The sequence below is a fragment of the Vanacampus margaritifer genome, chromosome 5 (genome assembly GCF_051991255.1).
Source record: "Vanacampus margaritifer isolate UIUO_Vmar chromosome 5, RoL_Vmar_1.0, whole genome shotgun sequence".
Classification (NCBI taxonomy): domain Eukaryota; kingdom Metazoa; phylum Chordata; class Actinopteri; order Syngnathiformes; family Syngnathidae; genus Vanacampus; species Vanacampus margaritifer.
Genome location: NC_135436.1, coordinates 15,535,379 through 15,561,954, shown reverse-complemented (window position 1 = coordinate 15,561,954; position 26,576 = coordinate 15,535,379). Strand labels below are relative to the sequence as shown.

Below are 26,576 nucleotides of genomic sequence, written 5' to 3'. Positions count from 1 at the left end.
TCTCTCCCCCTATGGCCCACTTAGATTGATGCAAAATTAGGCTTTAATCCACCATCTGATCTGAATACGCTCTCCCCAGTGTCAACACTGCTCATTCCACAAAATGTTATCCCACTGCATTCATTTCCTATCTTTTTGTCATTCTAATGCTCCATATTTCAAGCCAGATTCTCATTCAGTCTGTGGGGCATCTATTTTAAATTGAAGTTTATTTAACACATTGTTCCCACTTTTCACGCCTCATTTTAAATGACTCCATTTCCCTCTGTTTCTCTCTCACTGCCATCTTTTTCACTCTTTGGCTCAGCCCTAGACTGTCTGTGCTTGATGGGCCATGGACAGTTTGTGGATCGATTGTGTTGATAAATGGTAGTAAATCTGGCAGAGGCTTTTGAAAATATAGCCTATTAAAGCTGGTTTAGGAGCGTCCACTCACGCAGGCCAAAATGACGTACGGACAGACATGGACAAACACAAATATATGTCAGTTTGGAGAAGTTGGCAGTAGTGTTTACCTGCACAGCTGCAGGAGAGAAGAGATATAGCATCAGTTTATGGGAGGACCATCACCCTGTGATCAACATAGAGATTGGCTATTTGATTATTCTTTCTTCAAATTACTGTTATTAATGTGGGTCATCCATGCATTCAGAATGAGGAAAGAAATGTGGTCTCTGTACCTGTAGTTTCATCACAAGAAGGAACAAAATCCATTTTTCCTATTTACAAGCAACTCACATTATTCTGTCGTCTGGTGTTTCAAGGTCGCAGAATTAGCAATGTGCCCTTCTGTTTCTTAAAGCGGGCTGCGGGAAAAATTACTCACAAAGTGAAGTGGACGTGCAGACAAAGGAGGGCACAAACCAAGTGAGGTAGAGGAACATACATTGCCTCAGTGTTGGTTGCAATTATGGCATCAAAGTGGCTATGCTGCATCTGTTTTATCATACCATATATTCCCTATTGGATGTCCAGGTCTGGTTTATTTTCTACAATGTGAAATTCAAACAAATTTGTATCCAAAGTTCCAGTGCAATTACATTGTAGCACTTAAATCCCAATGAAGAAGAGTAGATTCAAAGGCTACTTCTTCAATGACTGGCCTTCATTTCAACTTCTGAGGATTACCAGAACCTGGATGACTTGAATTGCATTAATTCCCATTCTCCTCAATTCACCATTATTGGCAATTGTACCCTTTTTAGGAATGTGACTTTCTTGGCATACAATTAGATAAAATTGATTGACAGTTGGGAGCAGGCACTTCATGTTGCTTTGTCAGCCTAAGGGAACGGAAAAATTGACCGGTCTGGCTTTTGTACAGTTCAAGGACTCAAGATAACATGGGTATGAAGAGACCTTTTGGAGGGACAGTTGCTTATAGGAAGAAGAGAATTTACTATAAAATTCATTGCAATGTGTACTTTTTTTTTTTTTTTTTAGCTGAAATGTCTTATGCTTGGTTATTTCAAGGAACGGGAGATGTTTACAGAACCCAAGACAATGACATTGGGGGGGGAATAAATTAATTTTGCCCACAATTTAAATAGAATAATATGCTAAATTGTAGCCACAACACGGTCATTCATTCAATGCAAAAATATCCCCCAAAAATCTGAAAATTTTAACCAAGCAGATTTTAAATCTCAAATTTTAGGTCAATTGGCACAAAGGTTTAAAAGTTAAAGTTAACTCATTGATTAATCACAAAAAGTTAAAGTAACTATACCCTCAGATATTAAACTTCCAATGAATAAGCAATGAATATTCAACATGTTGAAACTCAAAACCGAGTTGATGCTGGATTTAGCAAGCATAGTATTGGTTGTTGGAGCTATTTCACCTTTTAAAAGTAAATATTTTTCATGACATCTCAACCTCCAAAAGGATGAGCGCTAGGTTATCACACATCTAACAACAGAAGTTATTTTACAATCAGTAGTTTAGAACATATTGACAGCGGAATCTGTTATGCCATATGATCTTTCCACCGGCTCATTCCTCTTACCACAGCCCCTCCCCTCTGACATTCACACACTCGCCAGGTCAAATTCTTATAACATTATTGATTCCTTAATTGGTATTATCTTGACCTATTTTTTGTTCTCAGGATGGGTTACATGACATTACATTATTGCTGAAAGGCCACATACAGACTTTTACTCACACACACACACGCATTTTGACATTAATGGGAAAAATGCAGGTGCTTCGGCACCCAATGCACAACCTTTACACATCCCTGTTGATTGAACAGGGCTACATTAAAACCTGCTTTTGTGATTGCAGTTTGTGTAAAAACTAAATTTGCATATCAAAGACTATTGGGGGGATTTATGTGTCATTGCGAAATCTGCTCACTTCCAGCTAATATGTATTCAAGCTGTGCAACGTTTCATTGTTTATAAATGCACAATTGATTTCAAATATTTACCGAGATGTGATCTACAGTGGTTGCTAAAGTCTGGAATATTGTAAATACATTTTTTTGTCTTGGCTTTTGATTGTAAATAAAAGCATTATTTGACTCACATTTACATTTTCTTGTTGAAAAAGGAAGCATCTACAATTGTGTGATCGTTGCGATGCTTCCTTTCATAAATTTATAATTTCTCCCTGCCAGTACACATTAGAAGCAGAGTTGAAAGCCAGAAGTGACAAACAGAGATAAGAACAGATGTTTGTTCTCCCTTCAGTATAAACCGAATTGGCAAATAGAATAACATACATCCGACTACACACTCCATTGTCGGTAGTTTCAGATCTACAGTATGCTAATGCAAATTGCTGCATAGAACACACATTCACTGAAAAGTATGATCTAGACCATGTGAACACCGCTGGTAGAAGACAATTTGAGTATTTTCTTGGCATCATGACTCTTTTGCATGTGACTAGGGCCATAATGTACATGGGTCGTTTAGCAAATAAAATCCCACCTCTGCCATAATTTGGGGCAGCTGTGGAGTGCAAATGGGACTCAGGTTTGATTGTGCAGAAAGGCAAATGTAAGTTTTCCCACTGTAGATGTAAAGCTATTCACTAAAAAGCTATTAGAAACAGTTTGTTCCAGTGTAGTGACAGTAATCCCACTAATCTCCTGTTTCCCTAGTAAAGTAAAAATAGTACACATAGACAGGATAAACAAATCTCACTCAACAGCCCCAATGTGCTTAAATGAAACTTGTGTTACGAAGAACAGATTCTGATGACGTATTGTGGGTATTGCAACTCAGAATGTCTTTAGTTCTTCCAGATACATGGATAGTTAAACATTATTTATTCCAGTGGTACAAAACCTTAGTTTTAGGGTAAGATGATTTGGTGTTAAAGCTGGATTAATAACACACAGGCAACAGAGCAATTTACTGAATGCAGTGCAGGGAGAAGAAGGCACAAAAAAGAAATGGAACAACTTTATGACTGATAGCCTTTCCCTTATAGCATCATTAGATACAAAATGTCAAAATGACATAAGCCTCTTACCAAATGGTTATCGTTTTAAAAATTCCTCGGCAGCGAGGCAATGAAAGTGTTCAGATTAGTGACAATGGTGCAATTGTTATCATTGAACAACGTAAACATTATACAATGCAATTAAAACTTGAATAAACTTAAGGTCATATTTCAATCTGTCATGCAATGAGGATTTACTAGATTTCTAGGATTTACTTGTGTTTTGTGGAAAACACTACTTTACCTTTATATTTTTATGCAGGATCGTGAGTCGTCGGCGGCAACAATGAATACACAGAGACTTGATATGCTTTGCTAGAATAACTGTGTCCTTTATTCCCCGCAAACAGCAATCAACATTTTTATACTGTGCTAGAATAATCATACGTTTTATTCCCCGCAAACAGTAATCGACACCTGTGCTTTGCTAGAATGATTGTACCTTTTATTCCCCGCAAACAGCAATAATGACAACTCGATTTGCTAGAATAATGGTGTCTTTTATTCCCCGCAAACAGCAATCAATACACTACAACGTTAAGCAGCATAATATGATCATCATCAGCGCTTACCTTGACACTAGACCGGAGACCGGGTAGAACGAGCTGCAAAACCGCTGGGCAATCGTACGTGTTCCGCAGCTGACTCTGACCGGACCGTGTGCCGCTCCGTTTTTTATCCGTTAGCGTGGGAAACCGGGCTAGCCAAGCCCTTTCTCAGACACTTTTGAAAACATGTTTTGCAAAGCAGGGAAAACTGTAGTATAAACAAGGAAGAATTCCTAGGCTGATCCCGCCCTTTATTTACAAATTGTTGGGCACCTGGATTCGTACAACAGTTCAGGACAACAACATATCTTTATATGAGAGGTTACATGAGGACATATCAAACCATGTTTTTTTTCCCTTCAACTTGAAATACCCGTCTTCAATGTCTCACCAAGTGACTGTGTTGTCATGTGAGCTGAATGGCAAGAGCAGCTAAAGCAACCAGCGTCCATTGTTGTTATAGGACTGTCTTAACGACAATGCCAGCTGATTGAACACAATTGTTACACATGGCATAATGGTTGGCATTGTTTTTGTCAGATTGGCTTCTGTAAAGACATGTTCATTCCAAGAATGAGACAATTATGCACAAGGTTAGAGCGTAGTGATTTGATTTGATGAATTTAACCATGCTACTGTCAGTTCAAATCCCTAATCTCACACATGCACACACAGAAAAATGCAAACACGTCCAGACTGTGTATTTGCGTGCTCGCGCACACACACACATGCTCGGTTTAGTTGTTTAATGTCCTCGTGAGCAGTGTGCCTATGGGGAAAACTGTCACTTTAATTTAATGCAGTATTCCCCATTATCCCAGCTTGCTAATTGATTCTGTCAGACTCTTCTGCTTGACAGAAACTGACATTTTCCCGTGTGGTTACGTCTGTCACTATGTATGTGTGCGTTCATAGTGTGTGTGTGCGCCTGGCCATTATTTACTCAGAGCCATGTAAACTTGTGTGAGACCATCATGCTAAAATCAACTTAATAATGTGTAAACTGTGACCTTGAATCCCTTTGTTGCAAGTAATCAATGATTCTGCATTTTTTTCCCCCGTTGGCTGGCACAGGTTTGTGTGTGCGTGTGCGTGTAATTCTCTGTGAATCCTTAAGCGTTTATAATTGAAATTACACTTCACACACTAACAAACACATTAACCAACACAAATCTACAACATCCCTGGAACTAATTATAGCATTGACAGATTTATTTGTAATTTCTGGCCACATTGTCACATTTACAGATAACTGGGCATATTTTACAGGGAACAGATGTGTGTTTTACACGCCCACTTGAGACAGAGATTAACAGATTATTATCTTGTTATTCTTTTTTTTGACCTTGTGATAAATGAATGTCTGTATCGTAATGTGCCAATATATGCTAAACCTTCTGTCTGCTGCAGGAAAGGAAAGTTGAAAGTAACTTAATGTGAGATCGAAGGAAGGTGGAAACAAAAAGTCATTTTTTATTCAGAGAAATTAGAGCACATGGGGGGGGGGGTGATGACTGTTGCAGATGTGACGCACACTGTGATGTAATTTGGAAGAGCTTTGGATGAGTCAATGGCTCATTTTCCCTGTACTCATGCCAAAATGGTTAATTTGGGCAGGCAAAATGCTTTGATATTTAACAAGGTATGAATTTTTCAGCTCACTATACAGGTTGCAAGTTTGTACCAGGGATCGATGCAAATTTCAGCAGGGCAGGACTTGCTCTTGAGAAATCTTCAAATTCTGTGACACATCTTCAATAAATTATGCATTTGTTACAAAAATAGACTTTTTGTTTACCTTCATCAATTGTTGTGTCTATCAATGTACGTCTAACAGCTTCTACATCATTTTTATTTCATTACACGTCGGCAGCTGATGCATTGCTTTCACGCCACTTGAGACACTCCAGGCAATCGAGGGTTTTGTTTCAAACCATAAGCGAATGACGGTGACGTAAACATGCACTCACGTACACATCTTCTTAAACAAACATTTTATGGTGGCGTCCGTCGCAGTCTTTCGGATGTTTTCCCGGCCTTCTCGTCCAGGCTCATCTTACATTTTAAGCATGATGGGTTTTAGAGTCATGTATGCCATCATAAAAAACGATCTTCATCAAATATGAAACACACTATATATACAAAATGGCACAATCTCTTTAAAAATACATGGATGAAATGAAATCTAAATGCCTGTGCCATGCTTTTTCACAGAAAACATGACAAAGAGCTCTTTTGGGTCATAGAACACATTATAGATAACAAATGCCAGGACTTTTTGAGCTGTAGTCTATAGATATAGTCAGAACGCTCAACAGCCTTGTCTATATAGGGCCACATGTCAGTCTGTGTTTTTTTTTTTACCCTTTCTGTTTGTGATTGTCTGTCTCAGTCTATTTCTCTGTATTGGACTGGATCTGCCCACCTGTTCATTTATCTTCTGGCAGTCACTGTAACCCCCCCAACCTCACAATTCCCAAGCATCTCAGTCTGGCTCTCCCAACATGAAGAACCTACTACAGACCCAACTAATCTCCCAATAATCTCTGACCAGATTATCTGTTCCGGTTTGCTTGGGGGAAGGAATGGAAGGAAATACAGACGAAAAGAGAGCAATTCGAAATGTGGCCGTTATTTATTTCCCCACAGACACAATTTATGAAAGGGGCGAAAGGGGGCAGAACATTGATGAAGACTGGCAGAACTGTCCTGCAGCAGACAAACCATTCTCTAACTAGACAGGCACCTAGCAGAGCACAGACCAAGGTAGAAAAATTGTGGTCTGCATGGAAAATAGTGGAGCGTACAAAATCAAACACATTTGACTATTTTTACATGCAGTCAATATTCGGGTTAAGGTCAGAATTCCGGTTTCTAAAAGATTCAGAGTAACCTTTTTACATGTGTGAGTAGACAGTTACTCCCGTAGACATGATAAAATGATCGATCCCCATCTAAACTCTCTTATTATTTATTTATTTTCAACCGCCGATAAAAGATATTGCTTTCATGTCACTTACCACACTAATAAAGTAGCCCATTTTCTCCTCGCTCCAAAAGTGTGTTGCTGTACTGCGTCCAAAATTCAGCATGTTTGTTTATCTCTAGTTGTGTATTTCTGGTGGGTAGCATGCGAAACGCAGTGCATACACATACACAGTCAATTTTATTCTTAACATAGTCGATTTGGTCCCACTCTAAAATTTACACTTGGAAGAAAATATTCAGAGTAAATTTTACTCAAAGTATTTTTAGTGCGAACAAGAGAATTGAAAAAACTGGGGGGGAAACTATTGAAGATATTTATTTTGCAAGGAGAGATTTTGACTACATTTTAGTGGTTTATTAAAAAATGAAGAAGAAAAAGTTAGGCAAGGTGCATTGTGCCGTTAAAAAGGTAAAGGTTAAAGCTTTTTCTACATCACGCATGCTCCACCGATGCCCAGATGAGTACGAAGAGCTCGGACTGTTTTACTCGGACTGCACCTATCAGCTTTTATCTTGACTTTATAGTAGAGCGTGCGGGCCCGGACACTCCACAGTTTCTTTGGGGAGGGGAGGGTGAGGGGTGGAGGTTTTTTATACCTCATTTGAAGTCATGTCTTCGTTTGTCAACTGTGGCTGTCGCTTTAAGATTGTGGAAGTATTCACATGTGCACCATGAACGAGCCTGACACAGATGCTGCAGTAACACTTTGGGCCAGAGGTGGCAGTCGCGAGTAAAACCGTGACAAACTGCACAAAGATCTTTTAAGGAACAAACTCATGACCTTAAGCTTGTGAGAGCTTAAGCTATCACCTGAGCTATGCCACTCCTAATATTTGCTTGTATCCAAAAGGAGACCAAAAGCATAATTTTTGGTCTCTTGGAGATGATTCCAGCTGACACGAGTGATATACTGTCACACAGTCAGAGCTGCATGGCTCAACATGAAGTTGTGGGTTTGTTCCTCAACCCCTGAGTGATTTTTTGTTTCCAATGTTATTTTATTTTGCTCTCTACCAAGTGTAAATTTTACTCTGTTTAGAGTGGGACCAAATATACTCTGTTTTGAGTATAATTGACTTTACAGAATTGACTTTACAGAATTGACTTTACAGAATTGACTCTACAGAATTGATTATGTACTTCCTGTACTCAAAAGACCAAGGCCAGATCCACCACACCAGCATCTACTGAAATTCAAAGGGGGCTGTCGTCTGTGGTTCTCACTCTGTTTCATCTATCCTTCTTTCCTTTCTTTAGTTTTTCCTTTCGTCTCCTGAGGTCTCGCTAATCTGTTGGCATTTAGAGGTTTCTGTGGTTGGCGAAAGATTCAGATTTTGTGTGTCTGGTTGGATTTCTCTTTGCTTCATCTTGCTTTCCTTTGACCATTCCTCTGGTCTCCTGACAACTAAATCATCCGGTTAAGGTGAAAGATATGGGATTTTTTTAGGTTTAAGGTGAATTAAAGAGCACTCACACGCATACACGCACGCACATACGCATGCATGCAAACACACACAGACGCATGCACACACGCACACAAAAAAAGAAGAAGAGAGAGCAATGATGATGACATGTTGAATTAGTAAGACTATCGAATGAACATTACTGAGCTCCACAAAACGATTCCGATTTTGTGTGTCTGGTTGGATTTCACTTTGTTTCATCTTACTTTCCTTTGACCCTTCCTCTGGTCTCCTGACAACTAAATCATCCGGTTAAGGTGAAAGGTATGGGATTTTTTTTAGGTTTAAGGCGAATTAAAGAGCACTCACACGCATACATGTTGAATTAGTAAGACTATCGAATGAACATTACTGAGCTAAAAAGACCAAGGCCGTGTCCAAATATCCACCCATATGCACTTACCCCTCATCCACTACAGTATATAGTCCCGCACTATGTGGTTACCTAATATACAGTATAATGTAGTTAATTTGGACAGCCAGCTAACTACTTGCTTCTCGTTGCATGTCACGTGACCACCGCTTCGCATCACTTGTGCATGGTTTCATGCTCGCAATACATTGTGCTCTATATAACCCTCTTGAGCAACTATCGATATTCACTAGGTGCCCAAGTGCATTGTGAGCTATTTTAAGTGCACTAGATTCCTTGCAGCCAGAGCATGTGCAGAGCACAAACAAGTGCCACGCTCAAACAAGGCATTCCAAACGTGTTCATATGACTAAATATTCGAGTTAGAAAATGGCAAGCCCAGAGGTCGTATTCGGGATTTTAAAAGCTATTTCTTGCTCCATGTGAGCTCTGTATTGCTCTTGTATGCTAGATAGTGTGGAAGACTGTGAATATGAACCCTCCAATGGTGCATTATGAGACAGGAGGTGCACTGCATCTGGACTACTTTCTTTAGTGGTGCCACTGTATTACTTACTCTGTGTGTGGATGTTCTTATTTTTATGTTTTTACTAGTGTGTGGCTTTGTTCGTTAAGCAAAGAGTACCGCCCCAAATTCATGAAAGTGCATAAAGGTTTGGTGCAACGCCCCAAGGAGGAAAGCGTAAATTTGTGATGCATCTGGACTATTCTTTTCGCCCATTAATTAACCTGTTTGGATCTGAAAAATGGCTGCACTCTTATTCTGTGTTTTCATGGAAATTGGAACTTAATGCATAATTCAACACACATGCACACATCCACTTAAACGCACCATTATTTTTCAGCTATTTTTCAAATCTTAGTGTTCTTGTGTGTATTTCGTGACTTTCCTCCAGCACATGGCTTCATTTAGTTTGCCTCCAAAACTGCCATCAAAACATATTGTATCTCACACTGGGGATTCCCAAATGTAGTTTGACAAAAGGTTATGTCACTGTCAATTTACAATACATGAGATACAGTGTACTGTATATTTAACTAGTCCAGGTCTCAAATTAGAGGGTACTGAGATGGGTCGATATTGCATGTCTGCAGCTGGAAGAGCTGAGGAAGGAGCTAGCAGCAGTAGCTACGTATATTCCGTATAGTGATGCAAGAAAGGGTAAGTCTCTGGAGAGAAATATTCAAACAGCAAAATGGGGACCATGTTGTGATGGAAAGTAGGAGGAATATATCAGATAAACAGGACAATAGCATTTAGACATAACACATTTGTAGATGAATATTAGATTTAAGTTAAATAATTATTAGATAGGTGGCATGGTGGCTGACTGGTTAGCACGTCCGCCTCCCAGTGCAGAGGACGTGAGATCGAGTCCGGGCTTCGGCCTTCCTGGGTGGAGTTTGCATGTTCTCCCCGTGCTTGCGTGGGTTTTCTCCGGGTACTCCGGTTTCCTCCCACATTCCAAAGACATGCATGGCAGGTTGATTGGACACTCCAAATTGTCCATAGGTGTGATTGTGAGTATGGTTGTTCATCTCTGTGTGCCCTGCAATTGGCTGGCAACTAGTTCAGGGTGTACCCTGCTTACTGCCCGAAGCCAGCTGGGATAGGCTCCAGCAACCCCCGTGACCCTTGTGAGGACAAGCGGTTAAGAAAATGGATGGATGGATAATTATTAGATAACTTTTTTGTTATAATGTAGCCCAAATGATTGTTAGCTCAAGTTGTCCAATAATTGTACAATATGTAACAAATCCATCAATTAAACAAATAATAGTAACACGAGCTGTCTCCATGAAGCATTAAACCAAAGGTTAATACTGTGTCAGAATTCCTTTTTTTCTTTCATAAAGGACCATAGGGTGACACAATCACTAGGATAAATCCTTGGTAAATCCGATATCTGTCTTATTATTAGACCAGATTACTTATATATCTGTGAATGTTAAGGCTTGTTGTTGAAGACAATATTAACACTTGGGATTAGTGCCGATTTGATCCCATTCCGACAATCCTTTGTCCTTATTCTCAGTGAGAGTGCAAGTCGTGCATTTTTAAATCATATCTCTACCATAGGGCTGTATTCCTTTTTTTTCTCATTGCTGCTTATCTTATCTTCATGCGCACGGTGTTAAAAGTTAAGATATGCCTTTTCTAGTTACATTATTTGTTGGCTTTGTAAAATAGTGACTAGCAAGAGGATTTAATTAAACATAATTCTATGTTTGCAGTTCCACCACATCTTGCCACCCAGGCAATGTGAAATATACACTATGTCAGCTGTCTCTGACCGCCACAGTCCACATTCATGTGGTCATGTCATGTTTGACCGCAGTCTAACACAGACGGATGTTATCACCTTGATGCTTAAAGGACACATGCAGCCGTTCTCCTGCCTCATTTTTGGATTCTCATGAAAGTCTGCTCCACCTTTTGCTATTTTGTCAACTTTTTTTGTTGGACTAAATTACTGCAAATGGAAATGACATTCATACAATAAGAAATGTAAATACATATTTACATAAAAGTATCAGTTTACATATCTAGATTCATAATGTGGCAGGGAGTCATAGCACATTATTTGTAAGTTGTGAATTGTGGTGTGAAAATTGCTTGTAACATCAGCTACAATTAACAAAATTTTCAATGTTGGAACACATATAACAAAAAAATATAATAAATAAAAAAAATAACTCAACCAAAACGGACTTGAGAGTGGTTCAATTGCCGATGCATTGGGATTAATAAAATATTAATAATAATAAAAACTAACACAAAGTCAGGAAAAATGCAGTATTTCTCATATCACACGTCATTTTATTATATAGTATGTATACATAGTATCAATTTTGGACAGCTTTCCCCTCCCTATTCTTTGTTTGAGGCCACACAGCAATCCATGCATCTTTATCAACAATAGCCTCTCCATTTGTAGGGATTCCAATTCGTCAGTGTTAGGAACCCCACAGAGTGCTAGAGTTGGGATGTGTGTGCGGGTTTGGTATTCCCTATTCTTCTGGGTGTCAAAAACCCTTAGCTGGCTTTTCGAAATGCAGAGCAGCAATAAGCTTAACTCTAAGTCTCCTGTGCACTGTCAGGCTACAAAATGTGTCATGGAATCAATCTCAGTCACATATGGGCACTTCAATTTCAAAGCTTTACCACTTTTTTTTCCCACCATGCTCTTAATCCTGAGGGAAGGTGAAAATATGAAATGATGGTTGAATAGCAGTCATAACAGAAAACTCAGGACTTAGCTATGGGCTTTGTGTTAAGGTTTGAATTTGTGTTTCTTATCCAAGTCGGCCGGATGTCTGGAGCACATTGTAGGAGTAAGCTCCATTCCATTGGATTGGAATGGCTGATAGTCTAGATACTCTACACATCTTACAGTGCATTTTAAATAGAACATACTATGGAAAATACTTTTTAATTGCTTCCTATACAAAATGTTGGGTCTTGGGAGAACCCTCTCACAGGTCGTGGTTACACAACCAAGTCAATCTTTAATGAGCTACCTATTTCTGAACATGATTCTGTGAGTAGACTGAATTGTGACATGACTGTGATTCAAATTCAGGGTTGCCAGTGCTGTGAGATCACACCTTATTAAGCACCAGCCTCGTGACATACTCCCAATCTCACCAATTGTAGGCACATATGGACGGTATAGCTATGAATGCATAGGCAAGTTAGAACCCGGTTAACTTCCTGCTCCATTCTCAATAGCTGGAGAATGGACAAATACAAGGGATACTTTTAAGCTTAAAGGGGAAATAAACCCCCCAAAAAATCTTGACAATATGTTCTATGCAGCCCCACTAGTCTAAATGTGGTATTTTAGTTAATATTGCATTAGTGGAATATGAGTTAAGCAGTAAAATCCTGCAGTTTTTATCAATATCAGAAAGCAGCCTTTTTGCCACTTGCTGTCGTTGCTCAGGTCTCAGGTGACAACCAATCACAGCTCAGCTTCAGAAAACAGGTGAGCTGTGATTGGTCGTTGCCTGAGTCCTGAGCAACTGAGGTGTCGTTTTCACTTGACAGCAAGTGGCAAAATGGTGGCTGCCTCCTGAGATGGATAAATACAGCTAGATTTGGCTTCATAACACATATTGCACAAATGTAATATTAATCAGAATGTTATGTGTTGACTAGTGAGGTTACATATAACATATTATTGTCAAGAAATGTTTAAGGTTGCCTTCCCCTTTAAAAAAAAATGTGGTGTGTGAGCATTGCTGTTTGACACTGCACCAGGACAAGTAATGTTGTGAGGTCATTTCTGTTCTGGATAATGCAATCAGGCTTTAATACAGCTTTTTTTTTTATCAATGAAATTAAACGACGTTTTAAGATACCACAGATATCCCAATGATGTGGGTGATCCTTCTTGGGTATTTTTGGGCAGAGTAGGATATTTTTGTTAAGAGACAAAGATTTTCAACAAATAACAACGCAGAAGTGTGATCATTTCTGCTTTAGCATTTTTATGCTAATTTATCTCTCTAGGAGACAAGCAAAGCATGTTTTTTTGGTAAAAAAAAAACGTAAAAACAGTAGTGTAAGAAATGTTTGTCTGATTTATTCACTTTTTACGAAATATCATCATTTTACAATAAACTACTCTTCATACAGTATACTTGTTAGTTTTTGGTTTCACTTTGTTTATGTGATTGTAGCATTATTCTCCTTCAGTGTTTTTCTCTGTCTTTTGAGTTTGTTTTATGTGGTTGTGTTTTTTTGGGGGGGGGGGCGGGGGGTGCATTTGCAGCGCATTTGTTTCTGTCATTTACATAATGCTGCCCAAATACATCAAGTTTATCCACTCATTTGGTATGTCAGCTAGGCTTCACAGCTTAAACAACATAATTCTGGAAAGGAGGCGAGTTAGACCCAGTGTTGGTAATTTTATGGACCGGCTTAAGGAAGCAAATTTGTGGGACATCTGCACTAGTGTGGATGTGTTCACAGCCGACTCTATATAGTCCTTTCATTCGCTTTAAATGTGATGTGCGAGTGGTGGTCATGTGGCACGTGCCATGTCAAGGACTATCAGTCAGAACAAGTAACTGATTTGTTTAAGTTTGTGAGGTTAAAGAGCATAATGTAAGTTTAAAAGTACATCTGCAAGCAGACCTCCACGGGTGGATGATATCAAGTTGGCTAGGGAGGAGGAGACAGCCCACACCTTGATCGTTCGTGTCTGTGTGCCCCCTTCCCCTAGCCGCCCATCGCTGTGCCATGGCTAAAAAGCATAACAATAATAATTATTATGATTATGATTATAAATATTGATATAATAATAATAATATAAATAAAATATTATATTAATAATAATAATATATAAAATATTATTATTAGGATTGTTGTATAATAATAATAATAATATAAAAAAATAAAAAAATAATAATTTATATATTATTATTATTATTATTATTATAAATGACATACCGTCTTGTCCACAACATGTCTGTGGAAGTCAAGAACTGTATGCCTGTGTCCAACTCTTCTTTGGCAAGAAGAACTCACTTTTCTCATTCACCCCCTAGCTTTGCCCCTGGTCAGCATGGTAATGAAAGCTGTACTTGTATTGGCCCAGCGGCATAGAGGGCAAGGGTGAGCGGCTCATTTTCATGACAGACGACCACAACTTTAAAGCATGCTGAGCACCAGCGGACTTAAAAATATAAAGGGTGATTTAATTCTTCATTCTTGGGGCATTTTGATAAATGCAAATCCTATACCGGTTATTGACACATATGGGAAAGGTTTTAAATTGCGAAGAAAAAACACATACAATGGCTCCTTCAATGGATGGAGCATTTTGGTTTTGAAAATCCACCTATGAAAATGCCATAAATGTTGGCTAGAATCCACTGAACTAACTCTATGCCAACATTGTTGAATCTTTTTTTTTATTGAAGTATATAGTAAGTACTATATATTTTTTTACCTTAATAAAATATCTCCTGTGCTCATGTCAAACACTTTGCCCAAGTCATCATACAGTATATGCTTCTTTGCTAAACTAGGGTTTAAATCTAAATAACTTTTTCTTGCACGAAGTTTTATGTACACTACGCTCAACCACCAAAAGTGTTGATTTTCACACTGTGCCCTAAATAACTTTTCAAAGATGTCCCTTTATGGTTTTCAAGTACTTTGGAGAGAGCCCAAAAGGAAGGGGGACATTCCCCTGATCAAAACGACTTTACTGAATTATTAATTACAGGATTGGTATTTTCTGGATGAAAGCATGTTTCTCTGTGGATACTGCACAATTGACACTGACCTGAAAATGATCCTACATTTGTACTAGATTTTTTTTTTATATATATAATAATATTGAATTACTTAAATAAACAAAGATCACTTTATTCGGATTGCTGACATTCATTGCTGACATTTTAGTTTAGTTTTGTTTTTGGCTTTAATAGTGCAGCAAGTCGAGCTGAATGGACAAAGTTTGTCTGCTGTAGCGTCTTTGCTGTCACACCTTTGCCCTTCACTGTCCTGGCCTGCTTGCACTGGATGAATAATTGGCACATTAATATTTTAAAAACAGCCAGGGTGCATTAACATAAATATTCACTTGACGTTCTTCTTAGATCAACAGTCACAACCCGGGGCTCTGAATAGAGCAGCATGACATATGGTGTATGTGTGTGTGCATGCCTGTGTGTGTGTGTCAGCATTTTGAGCTGATTGATGGACAGTATTTACTAACAAGGCTTCCTCCCATCAACCAGCCTAACTGAATGCAGATAGCCTGAAAAGGTCAGTCTCATGCACAGACATATTTGGGAACGTGCATTAACATGCTGTGAGAAGGGAAATGTCAGCTACTCTCTCCACCGGAAAACGTACACGCAGGATTGGCAGCAACGTGCCCCTATGATGTTGTGTTGTAACGAGGGTGCCTAACGAACCTGTCGCTCTTCTTGCAAGACAATAACGATGCACCATCAGAGTGAGGCGACTGATAGCAGATTAGCATCTGTTAATGTCATTTGTGACCACTGAGACCCAAACCAACTGCACTCTGTACATGTGTACACTACACACACACGCGCACACATTTTGTATGATTTGAAGGGGAAGTCCTTTACAATAATATGTTATATGTAGCCCCACTAGTCTAAACAGTATTCTGATTAATATTGCGTCTGATTAATATTGCGTTTGTGGAACACAAAAAAAAGACGCAAAATCCACTTATTTTTTTTAATCTCATGGGGCAGCCATTTTGCCACTTGCTGTCAACTGAAAATAACAGCACAGTTGCTCAGGGCTCAGATAACGACTAATCACAGTTAAGTTTGCAGCTATTACCTGGTTTTATGATTAACCATGGTTTTTAAAGGTCAGGATTAAATAACCGCAGCCGTTCAACAACACCGGTTATTTCCGCTCACGTGAAGCACAAAATGCCCCACGCGGCATAGTTCATAGGTCTTCTTTTTCCACACGGCCCATTTAGCAGGCGCACAGCAACACAGGTCTCAGCTTTGAATGCCCCACCCTGCGCCTGGTGCGGGAGGAGTTGCGTAGCCGACGGCTGTGGGTTCCTGGCTGCTGGCACCCCCGCTGTCCGCGGCCCGAACTGTCTATGTCTAATCTGTTGTATTCGTTTTAAAAGGCAGCAACTTCTTTATTTATTTTCAGTTGTTTATTGTTGTTAAAAATACACATTTTCAAAGAATGCTGATGTGATCTATCAGAACCTTAAAACCACATTTTTTTTCTCAGAATATAATCGTACAACAAAAATATGAAACTGTTGCACCCCTAATCACAGTTCAGCTTGAACAAACTCAGAAAACAGGTGAAGCGGGACCAATCGTTACTTGAACCCTGAGCAACTGTGGTGTCAGTTTCAGTCGACAAAAAGTGTTAAAATGCCCACCACCTGAGATGGATAAAAATTGGTGGAGACAAAGACAACATTAATCAAAATACTCTGTTTAGACTAGTGGCGACGCATACAACATATTGGAAATAACTTTTCTTTTTTTTTTACTTTCCCTTCCTTTTGTCTATCCACCATCCGTGCTCACTTCTGATTGAGGAATTCTCACTTTACTCATAGATGGCAGCATTTTGTTCACCATAGGTATTTTAAATGTTTGACTGCAAGAGAAATTGCTACGTTGTCAGCATACAAAGAAAAATTGGCTATTGGAACAAAAGTTGGTACGGTACAATGAAAAAGGTTGCCAACCAATAATTTAGATATTGCTGTGGTGAGGTAGAGAAATAAATGACACCCATGCTTTGGTGCGTTTTAATTAACAAGTAGTAATGGGTAGAAAATGTGTTATATTTGATAGATTCCAGAACTAGATTTTTGGGAAGTGGAGAGGAATTTCAAAGAGAATTTAAAAGGGAAAATATGTTTTGTTTTACTTAATTGAGCAAATCTGCATTATGTTGAAATTTGAGGTAATTTGGTACATCAGGTAACAAAGTTCAAAGAGTGAAATGTTGAGTGAGGATGAAAACACAATTTGCTAACAACTGGTTTTGTTCTACAGTTATTTAACTGCTTCTTATAGATAGACATTATGTTGCGCTTTTCTTTAGGCTCTTTCCTAATATGAAATTTAACAAGGCAGCCATTTAAAGCTTACTGGGTGAAACCAATTCAGAAATGATAAAAATGGAAGCACATTTTGTATCATTGCCCCGGTCACTTTCAGAAAATGGCCTCAAGGGTGTCAGTAATTGAGACAAATGGAAGGCAGTGAAAATTCTTCGAAATGAGAAGGGATAGAATATATTTAATTGAAACATAGAATCATAAATTGGCATATTCATTTAATGAAGTTCACTACCATTTTATTTAAAAGGTCTGCGATGATAATTTGCTTGGTTGTGTGATTTCTTAGTGCCATCATTCCTAAATCCCCTAATTGCCCCCCCTCCTCCCCCGAACCCCCCAGGGTTCACTGCAATAGTAATGCACATACAGTCAAACAAAGCTGTCACATGATGATTTAATCTTCATCAACATCAGCACACATGGAAAGCCATTTGTTAAGCATGACTACAGAAATATCCCCATTTCATCACTTGACTATTTTGTTGCACAAAACGTACCATGCATTTTTTATAACACATATTTTATGAATGTTATGTTTGACATTATGTTTACACATCACTTGTCTTTACTGGGTATAATGCGATATGCGTGCAGAGTTTAACACACACATCACATTTAGTGCTGCATTTTTAAGCTGTATGGTTACTTACACCAGACAGTCAAGTGACTTGAATGGCATCGTTTTGAATCAGCTTGGTCAGCATACAGTAATTTGCATGTGTATACTTAAAAGGGTATCAAATATTCTTGAACTTTAAGCCATTTGCATTTTCATTACAGTGGGGACAATATAAAGTTTGAATCTATTAATATTTAATTTTAGGTTTTATTTTGTTTCTTCTCAAATTGTGGTACTCTTTTAAGAGCAAAATTATGTCCGTTTTGTGTTTTCAGTGTGTGAGCTCCCTTATGTGAACGTGTGTTTGGACATGCCCGTGCTGATTGTGCTTGTGGGTGTGATGATGACCTAAGGAGCGACAAAACATGGCTGAGTGCATGTGTAGCATTGTAGAAGTGTCACGTTACCATTTGCCAGTTAAAATCAGTATTGTGTCTTTGAACTGCAAACAAGTCAAGGAACTGTGTGTGTGTGTGTGCGTGTGTGTGTGCGTGCGTGCGAGTGTGTGTGTGTCATGGGTGAAGCCATTATCTGAATAACCATCCAGTATGATTGCAGTGTTAAATGGGTTCACTCAAATAGGCCGTTTCTGCTTGGCCCAGCAGCCCTTGTTCTTTCTGAAGCCTTGACACACACATATGCAAGACATAAAATTCTGAAGTCATTATAAATATTTAATGGTTTCAAATGTACCAGTTCATACACATTAGTACTATATACTTTAGAATGGCATGTACCATTAGATGTACATTAAAGGTAGTGTACTGTAGCTGTATGTCTGAGAATGGATTTACTTTATATAGATATGCTTAGACAGGCTTTGTGCTCGTGCACAACTTTTTGATCGTGGTAATGAAGCCAAATAATGTTTGATAACAGCTGCTGCAAGTCTGTGAGTATACAGAATTTGGGAAACTCTGCTGGTCCTTGTGTTTTTAATGCATGCTATGCTAATATCAGCTATCAGAAGACTGTAAAGTATGTTGTCAGTTGAACTATTTAATGGATGCCCAAATGATCAAGTACCCAGCTGTGGAAGAAGGTGTAATCCATTCAAAATGGTTGCTTGTTCTTATGATATCTTAGCTGTGCCCACGTTGGCGGGCGACTTTAACAATGTGTGACAACATGGTCTTAACTGAATTCAACTAAAAAGTAAGTGTTCAAAGAGTGCCACTCATAAGAAAGGCCATAACAAGTAGAAAAGTCACAGTGATATAACGGCCTAGCTATAGTCACCTAACTAATTAAGTGTGCTAAAGAGGCATTATCTAACAATTCTGATGTGCATACAAAAAAACAAAACAATAACAATTAGTAAGAGTTTTGTAAAATGTGATACAAACTATGGACAAAAGTTTACAGTTTTACAAGGTGTGTGTATTTTGCCCGGTGCCCGATATCATTTTCCATTTTCACTACCACTTATCCTGTTCATGGTCACGGGTCACTAGAGCCCATCTCAATTTACTTTCGGCAAAAGAAAGACTACAGTCTGGACTGTTAGCAAGTCACAGGGCCCGATCTAGTTTACTTTTAATTAAATGCAAATCTTTAATACGTTTCTCAGATTTTCTTTTCTTATATACAGACAGTTAATTGCAATGCATTGTGTTATAATAAAGTATGCACTATGCATTATTATTTGAATAGGATTTGACCTACGGTATGGCATCAACTTAAACTTCTTAATATTACCATACAGACGACAAGCTCCTTAATAATTAAGGATCAAGATCAAATTATAAACGAAGTCTCGCGAAAGCCAGAAAAGTTGTCTGGGCTGAGAAAAATATTATGCAAACAGACGCTCCCCACCTTACGAACGAGTTACGTTCCGGACGATCGTTCGTAAGGTGAATTTGTTCGTAAGTTGCTTCAGTGCTATATTTTGTATTATAATTTATGTTTAAAGCCTATATAAGTATATTGAAGGTTTATATAAGTATGTTTAAGGCTTGTACAAGTAACCTGCAAAGGTTTGTACTGAAAAAAACTTAATAAAATGGAGAGAATACGTACAGTACTGTACTGTACTACGTATGTTAGAGAGAGAGAGCGAGAGACACACACAGTATGTACATGTACGTAATAAGATAAATAAAATGAAGTTTAACTTACTTTTGGAAGATGTACTCGATGCTTAAGGAGATGATGGAGGAGGAGGAAGAGGAGGATTTTATATCATGAGAGATTCTTCGTCGTCGCTGGAATCGGCTTCAAAAGTTATTTCCTGCTTCATGGGGACCGGCGTTTTCTTCCTCCTCCTCCTCACCACGTTGCTCAGCCTCCAATGAGCTCTCACAGCGCCAATCGTCGGTATTAGCGGCGGAAAGAAGCACTACGCGCAATACAAAATCTAACTTACAGCATTTCTTTCCAAACATTTTTCGACATACTGTACGCGCAGAAATGTTCGTATGTACCGTTGTTCGCAACTCGAATGTTCGTAAGTAGGGGAGCGTCTGTATATCACCACCATGTTCCCATCTTTTAAAAAGGTGACACCTATAATTATTCTACAAACTTGAGCACAGAAGTTGGTTTTGCTAATACGTGAGCAATGTGTTGGACTGCAGGGAAAAGATTAGAAGCTCACTTGGACTTTATAGATTTCGCTAACACAGCAATGCAAGTCCCTTTCTGATTTCCCTGAGGTATCCTTCCCAATAAATTATAATTTATTTTGTCTAGCTGCAAAGATGAGAGTAGTCCCATACAAGATAGTGTCAAAACGGAAGCTGTTACTCAGTTTGCTTGAATCAGTTACATTTCGATGGGGAAATGCATTTACAGGGAGGAATAGTCACAGAGAGACTCATCTCTGAAGGAATGCGGATGGGGAAACAATTTAGAAGTAAAGCAGTTATACAGTATGTATATAGAGTATAGGTGTAGCGGACATCTAGTTATTGTTGCAGAAAACATAAAGACAAGCGGAAACAAGCGGAGGAAAGGGGAAAAACTTTGTTATGAAGAAAATAGTCCCTGTTTAACTAAAGGGCTTCATTAATTTCCCCATAGTCATAGTATGGAAAAATATCTTTAGGGAGTATGGTAGGACGTGGATATTAAAAAAATAAGCAGTATAATCTTATTTGAGGTGGCTCAACACAGAATTGTTTGGAAATACTCAACTGCAATCTTTTCACTTTACACAAAAACATTGCACCTTATACCAATAAAGTGGACCCAATTTCGCTAGCTCTATCACACACAGCATCCTTTGCGTCAACATGGTTAACGGCTCATTTTGCCGGTCACGTCGAACCCTGGACGACTGGATGCTGCGGGAGAGCTGCAATTAGACCAGTCAAATGTTTATTTTTATGTGCAATAAACTGTTATTTTGTTATCAAAAGCACTTTTGGAACGTTGTTTTATTGCACGAAAACATTATGTAGATGTTTGAGCTGTCCCAAAAGAAAAAAATTGTAGTGTTAAAGTCAAAGTTGTGCTTGTGTTTTTTTTCTCAGGAATTGGAATTTCGACAAAACTTGGCTTTATTCTAACGCTGATAACTAAAGAACGGAAAAAGATAGAAATACACTTTTTTCTGATGAAAGAAGAGAATCAAATCTTTCCTTTGGTATGTTTATATAGCAATAGACCACTATATTCTGTGGGCCTTGTCAAATCAGTCAAAATCTAGTAAAACGGTTGGTATTGAAGGAGATTGCTCCAATGAAAATGGCTGGTATTCAATGAGTTTGTAAATATTATTAGCAAGTAAATCAAATAAATAATGATAAAATTAACACATGTAATAGCTAAGTGAATAAGTAAATAATTTAGAAAAAAATCCTATTTGGCTTTCTGTGTTAGCCTTGCGTGCTCTTAGTCCTGCACTGCCCACTGTCATATGGGGTTCCACAGGGTTGGATTTTGGGGGCCCTGCTGTTTTCATTGTATTTACTGCTCCTGGGTTCCATTTTAAGAAAACATGAGATTTTCTTCCACTATGATGACTGTTAGATCTATGTGGCATTTGTTGGCAGATATTCAGTTTTTCTAGAAGGGCAATCAGGTGATAGTTTGACACAATCAAGCCTTTATCAATCTTACTTTGTGCTTCAGGACACAGTCATAGTATAACAGAAAGGGCCACCCGCCAAACTAGTACAGTACATTGAAAATTATGTTGGATCCTTAGAACAGTTTTTATTTTCCTAGAGTTGTCTGATCTCCCCAGACTTTTCTCCCTAACTTTAGAAACAAAAAAAAAATCTATGTTGCTTTCAACATAGCTGAAATTAACTGACCAAGTTTCCATTTTTCCCTCACCCCGCTGTGCCTCCTTTGAGGTCCCCTTGCATAACTAGCTTGGATTAGATGATAATGTGTCCAATACTTTTTTCCATAAAAGTCTTCATTCCATGAATATATATTGCAGTTTGTATTTTTGTGAAATGTATGTGATGAATGTAATTTAAAACTCATAACATTCATTTGAGTGTAATATCTCAAATTTGCCACACACATCACTTTTGTTGCCAGTCACGAAGCTAATTATACACCTCAAGTGGCAAGATATTATTCACATTGTTGATGTTAGAATATTACATCTGGTCTGTGTGAAAACAGACTACAAAAGAAGCTTTGATGAGTTTGTTTCAACAAAAAAAGAGGCTGTTTTAAACTACCTTAGCTGTTCAATGACATCTGCCTTTTTCATTTCTTACACACATTTGTGTCTGTTTTCTCTGCTTTTCTAGGATGATTCCCTCCAGCACCAATGACTTCCTGGTTCGTGACCTCGCTGCCGGGAGAAGCTATGACCTGTGCGTCCTTGCCGTGTTTGACGATGTTGTCACCTCACTGACTGCAACACGTCCTCTGGGTTGCTTGTCATTCACCACGGACACCGAGTTCAGCCAGTGTCAGGCATTGCACAGTCACTTCTTGGGAGGAACTATGATCATCATCATCGGCGGAATTATAGTGGCATCTGTTCTGGTTTTTATTATTATCCTGATGATAAGATACAAGGTTTATAGCCACCAAGGGACAGCCCATGGAAAAGCTGCCATGTCTACAACTGTGCCAAGACAGCAGAGCAATGGTCAGGGGGGCGGCGGTCAGGCCCAAGTCCTGCCTCGCTCTGCTTCAAAAATGACTGACAGTCAGGACGAAGACGCCGTGGGTCCATCTGGGGCCGTGTCACCTAGCAACACCCTGAGAGACACTGTTGCATTGGTTGTGGAGGAGGCCAGTGGGCGGAACATCATGACACGAACTGACTCTATGGCCAATGACGAGTTGCTTTCACCCACCAAGGCCCGCTTCACCTCCAGGGTTGCCATTGAGATGAAAAACAGACCGCCATCTGTTGTCAAAGAGCCCACCTCCCCCAAGGAATTGGCAGGTAGAGAGCCAACAGACAAGGAGCATAGATAGCGGCGGCAAGCAGCTGGGGGCTAAATAGGCAAAAAGAAGTTCACAGGGAAATATTTAGATTTAGAAGATTTATACAGATATAAGGAAGAGTTGTACAGGAAAAGAGGTAGAGTGAGGAAATTTATTTTTTTTCTTCATGAGTGTGAAATGATCATAGAGCCAAAGATAGGTACATAGAATAAGCCATCCTTGTAGATTTTTTTTTTCGGGGTGGCATTTTGTTGACTACAGTCAGTCATTGTTTATCCTATGGGATAACAAACACTTTATACAATTTTTTTTGCAAATTCTTCAAGTGACTTATATGTGAATTAATTTGTTGTGGATAGCACTTCTCTATTAGGCCTATACATTGAATTGCCTGCAAAGTGGTTGCAAAAGTACCAATGATCAGGTGGCAGAGGTAGTGATTCAATTCATTTGTTTAACTTGATTTCTCGAGATTAATACGCACCCGTTATGTTCAGTGGTGGACACTTCCATCTCTCCGTCATTGACACATGGCCACCTTTTGATGAGTATTTTATGACGCAAAGCCTTGAATAAATACACTGACTGATTGAGCACCGACAGAAGCAGATTTACAACCGTCGATCCGGGTCAGTACAAACAGTCCTTCTCAGTCCGTGTATTTTCATGAGACATTATAAATATATATATAAAGTACTCGTAGAAAGATGGGCATCTGTCAATGACCGGCTGGCGGAGAGACGGAAGAGCCGAAAATACATGTACTTCCCTCCACTGGATATAATTAGGCGCATACACATAGCCTGTCTGTGTGCACCTTCAACAGTTTCACTCACAGATTATGTTCCGCTCCCTTAAGCGATTTCTGTATAAATCCAGACTATTTGCCTTGGAATCTGTAGGAGTCTAAGTAAACCTCTCTTGGGTAAGAAAGTATAAAAGGAGCAGAAACAACGTAACCAATATGGAATACACCACACAAACAACACAAGAGGGAATTATGCTATGAAAGAAATTCCTATCTGATAATGGTGGTGCTGGGATTTAAACAATAGCTATTTGAAAGATGGCTTGCTTTGTTTGCGAAACACAGCCTTGCAACAACAACATTTTTATTTTATTTTTTACTGTGATTTAAAAAAACAAGTACTGTAGAACAGGTGAAAACTAGAATGCAGTACAGTATGTGGATTTAAAATAGGAGCTGATGTGACTGTGAGTCTTAGCCAAGATGTTTGATTCAACCATGCCTCACTTACACTGAGATATTCAAATTATATTGTTGCATTTTATTAAAAAGAACATGTTCCGGCGTGTACAAATGACTAAAGGTTAACGTTCAGCAAAGTTGTGAACCGAACCAATTTTCTCCTGTGATATTGGTTCAAATCTACCTTCAGAACTATCACATATTCTAAGCCAGAGGCTGCCATCCGGTCTTTTGAACTTTAGTTTCCTCATAGATCTCGAGGCGCTTCAATAAAATACACTATAACACAGAGTAGTGAAAGGAATAAAATATTCTTGTTAAAACTATAATACACTGTGCATTCAAATGCACTTAAATGTTAAAATTACATCATAGGGAGTGTAGAATTGTAAATATTTATGTTATTGATTATTATTCAACATGCAGGACCATGGTATATATAGCAAGTTATAAAATTCCCCCGAGGTCTGGAGTGAGTGTCTGCTGTGTGTGTGAAAATAGGCCGACAAACAACTAGCTAACTTGCCATCAAGCTAACTTGCCATCAAGCCCAGCAAAAACATTCCAAAAGAGTCCTTTGCCATCCGCAACAGCCTATTTAAGTGAGTAAATCATCCAGTTTACCGCAGACTACAGCACAGCGAACCAGAGTCCCCTGTCCTAAGATGGCCGACCAGTGGTTACGTTGCCGACTCCGCCTTGAGACATCTAGTGTTCATATCTATGGAATCCAACACTTTGACCAACACATTTTCTTTTTACTTCACTTTTTTACAAATTAGTATTGCTACTGCCCCCTATCCGTCTGCCTTGTCACATTTAATCTACAGAGGTTTTACGAGATTTCCCTTCTGGCCTGGGAATATTCATGAATAAAATCGGTTTGTGTGTGATTGATGTGTGTGACACACTACCGTATTTTAAGAACTATCAATCGCTCTGTAGTATAAGTCGCACTAAGCCAAAAATGCATAATTAGGTATAAAAACATATATAAGTAGCACTGGAGTATAAGTCACATTAATATAGTTAGTTTATTATAGTATAAGTCTAGAGTGCCCCCGGTATATTTTTTTCATGTCGCAGGAACAGCCAACCTATGGTTACAAATTTTATTTATAGTCCGGAAAATACGTTCAAAACCGTTTATTTAATTAAATTATTTTTTCTCATCATGTGTGAGTTCTCCCGGCGTTTGGAATTTGTTCAACAATTTGTAAAATCTTGATGTGTGAACCAGGCTTTAGTTTAGTGCTCAGTTTGCGTATTTGACATCAGGCACGTTGTAATACAGCTAAGGGTCCTAAAAAGGCGAGATGTAGTCTACTTGTCTGTCGGCCATGCGACAGTCAGCAGTTACCACAGTGTGTACATACGTACATACGGCGACATTAGTAAGGAAAACAATAGAAACATAACAAACAATGTCAAGCGGGCTGAGAGCTGAAAGCTCCATTGTTCCAGAATTTTTGAAGTTTGTGGGAACATTTTGGGGATGGCCCCCTTACTGTTCAAACATGACTTTGCAGCACTGCACAAAGCAAGGACCACAGAGACATGGATGAGAGAACTTTTTGTAAATGAACTTGAATGGCCTGCACAGAGTCCTGATAGAAAACATTTGGGATGAATCAGAGCAGAGATTGAAAGCCAGGTCTGCTTGGCCTGCATCAGTGTGGGACTTGAAAAAAATGGCATAAACACACACTTATAAAACCATAGGGAAATCCTTCCTAGGGGTGTTTAATCTGATTTGGCTGCAAGGGGTGGACCAACATCATATTAAGCCTTAAGGAAGAAAAATAGGATGTCACTTAAAGTTCATATATAAGTCAAGGCAGCCCCGCAAATGCTTTCGGCAATAGGTGACCCGACATAGCACGAGTCGGGATTTGCAGAGGTAGATTTTGAGATATGATGAAAAAATGGTTCAGTAGGTCAA

General features: G+C 38.8%; 1 protein-coding gene across 2 annotated transcripts in view; it reads left to right on the top strand.

Moving 5' to 3' along the window:
* Positions 1–26,576, top strand: part of LOC144052380 (leucine-rich repeat and fibronectin type III domain-containing protein 1-like protein) — a 155,757-nt gene that overhangs the window by 113,536 nt on the left and 15,645 nt on the right. For both annotated transcript variants that reach the window (XM_077566381.1, XM_077566380.1), the window contains exon 9: positions 22,773–23,422. In XM_077566381.1, coding sequence (XP_077422507.1) covers positions 22,773–23,422 — 650 coding nt within the window. The remainder of the gene's footprint in view (positions 1–22,772; positions 23,423–26,576) is intronic.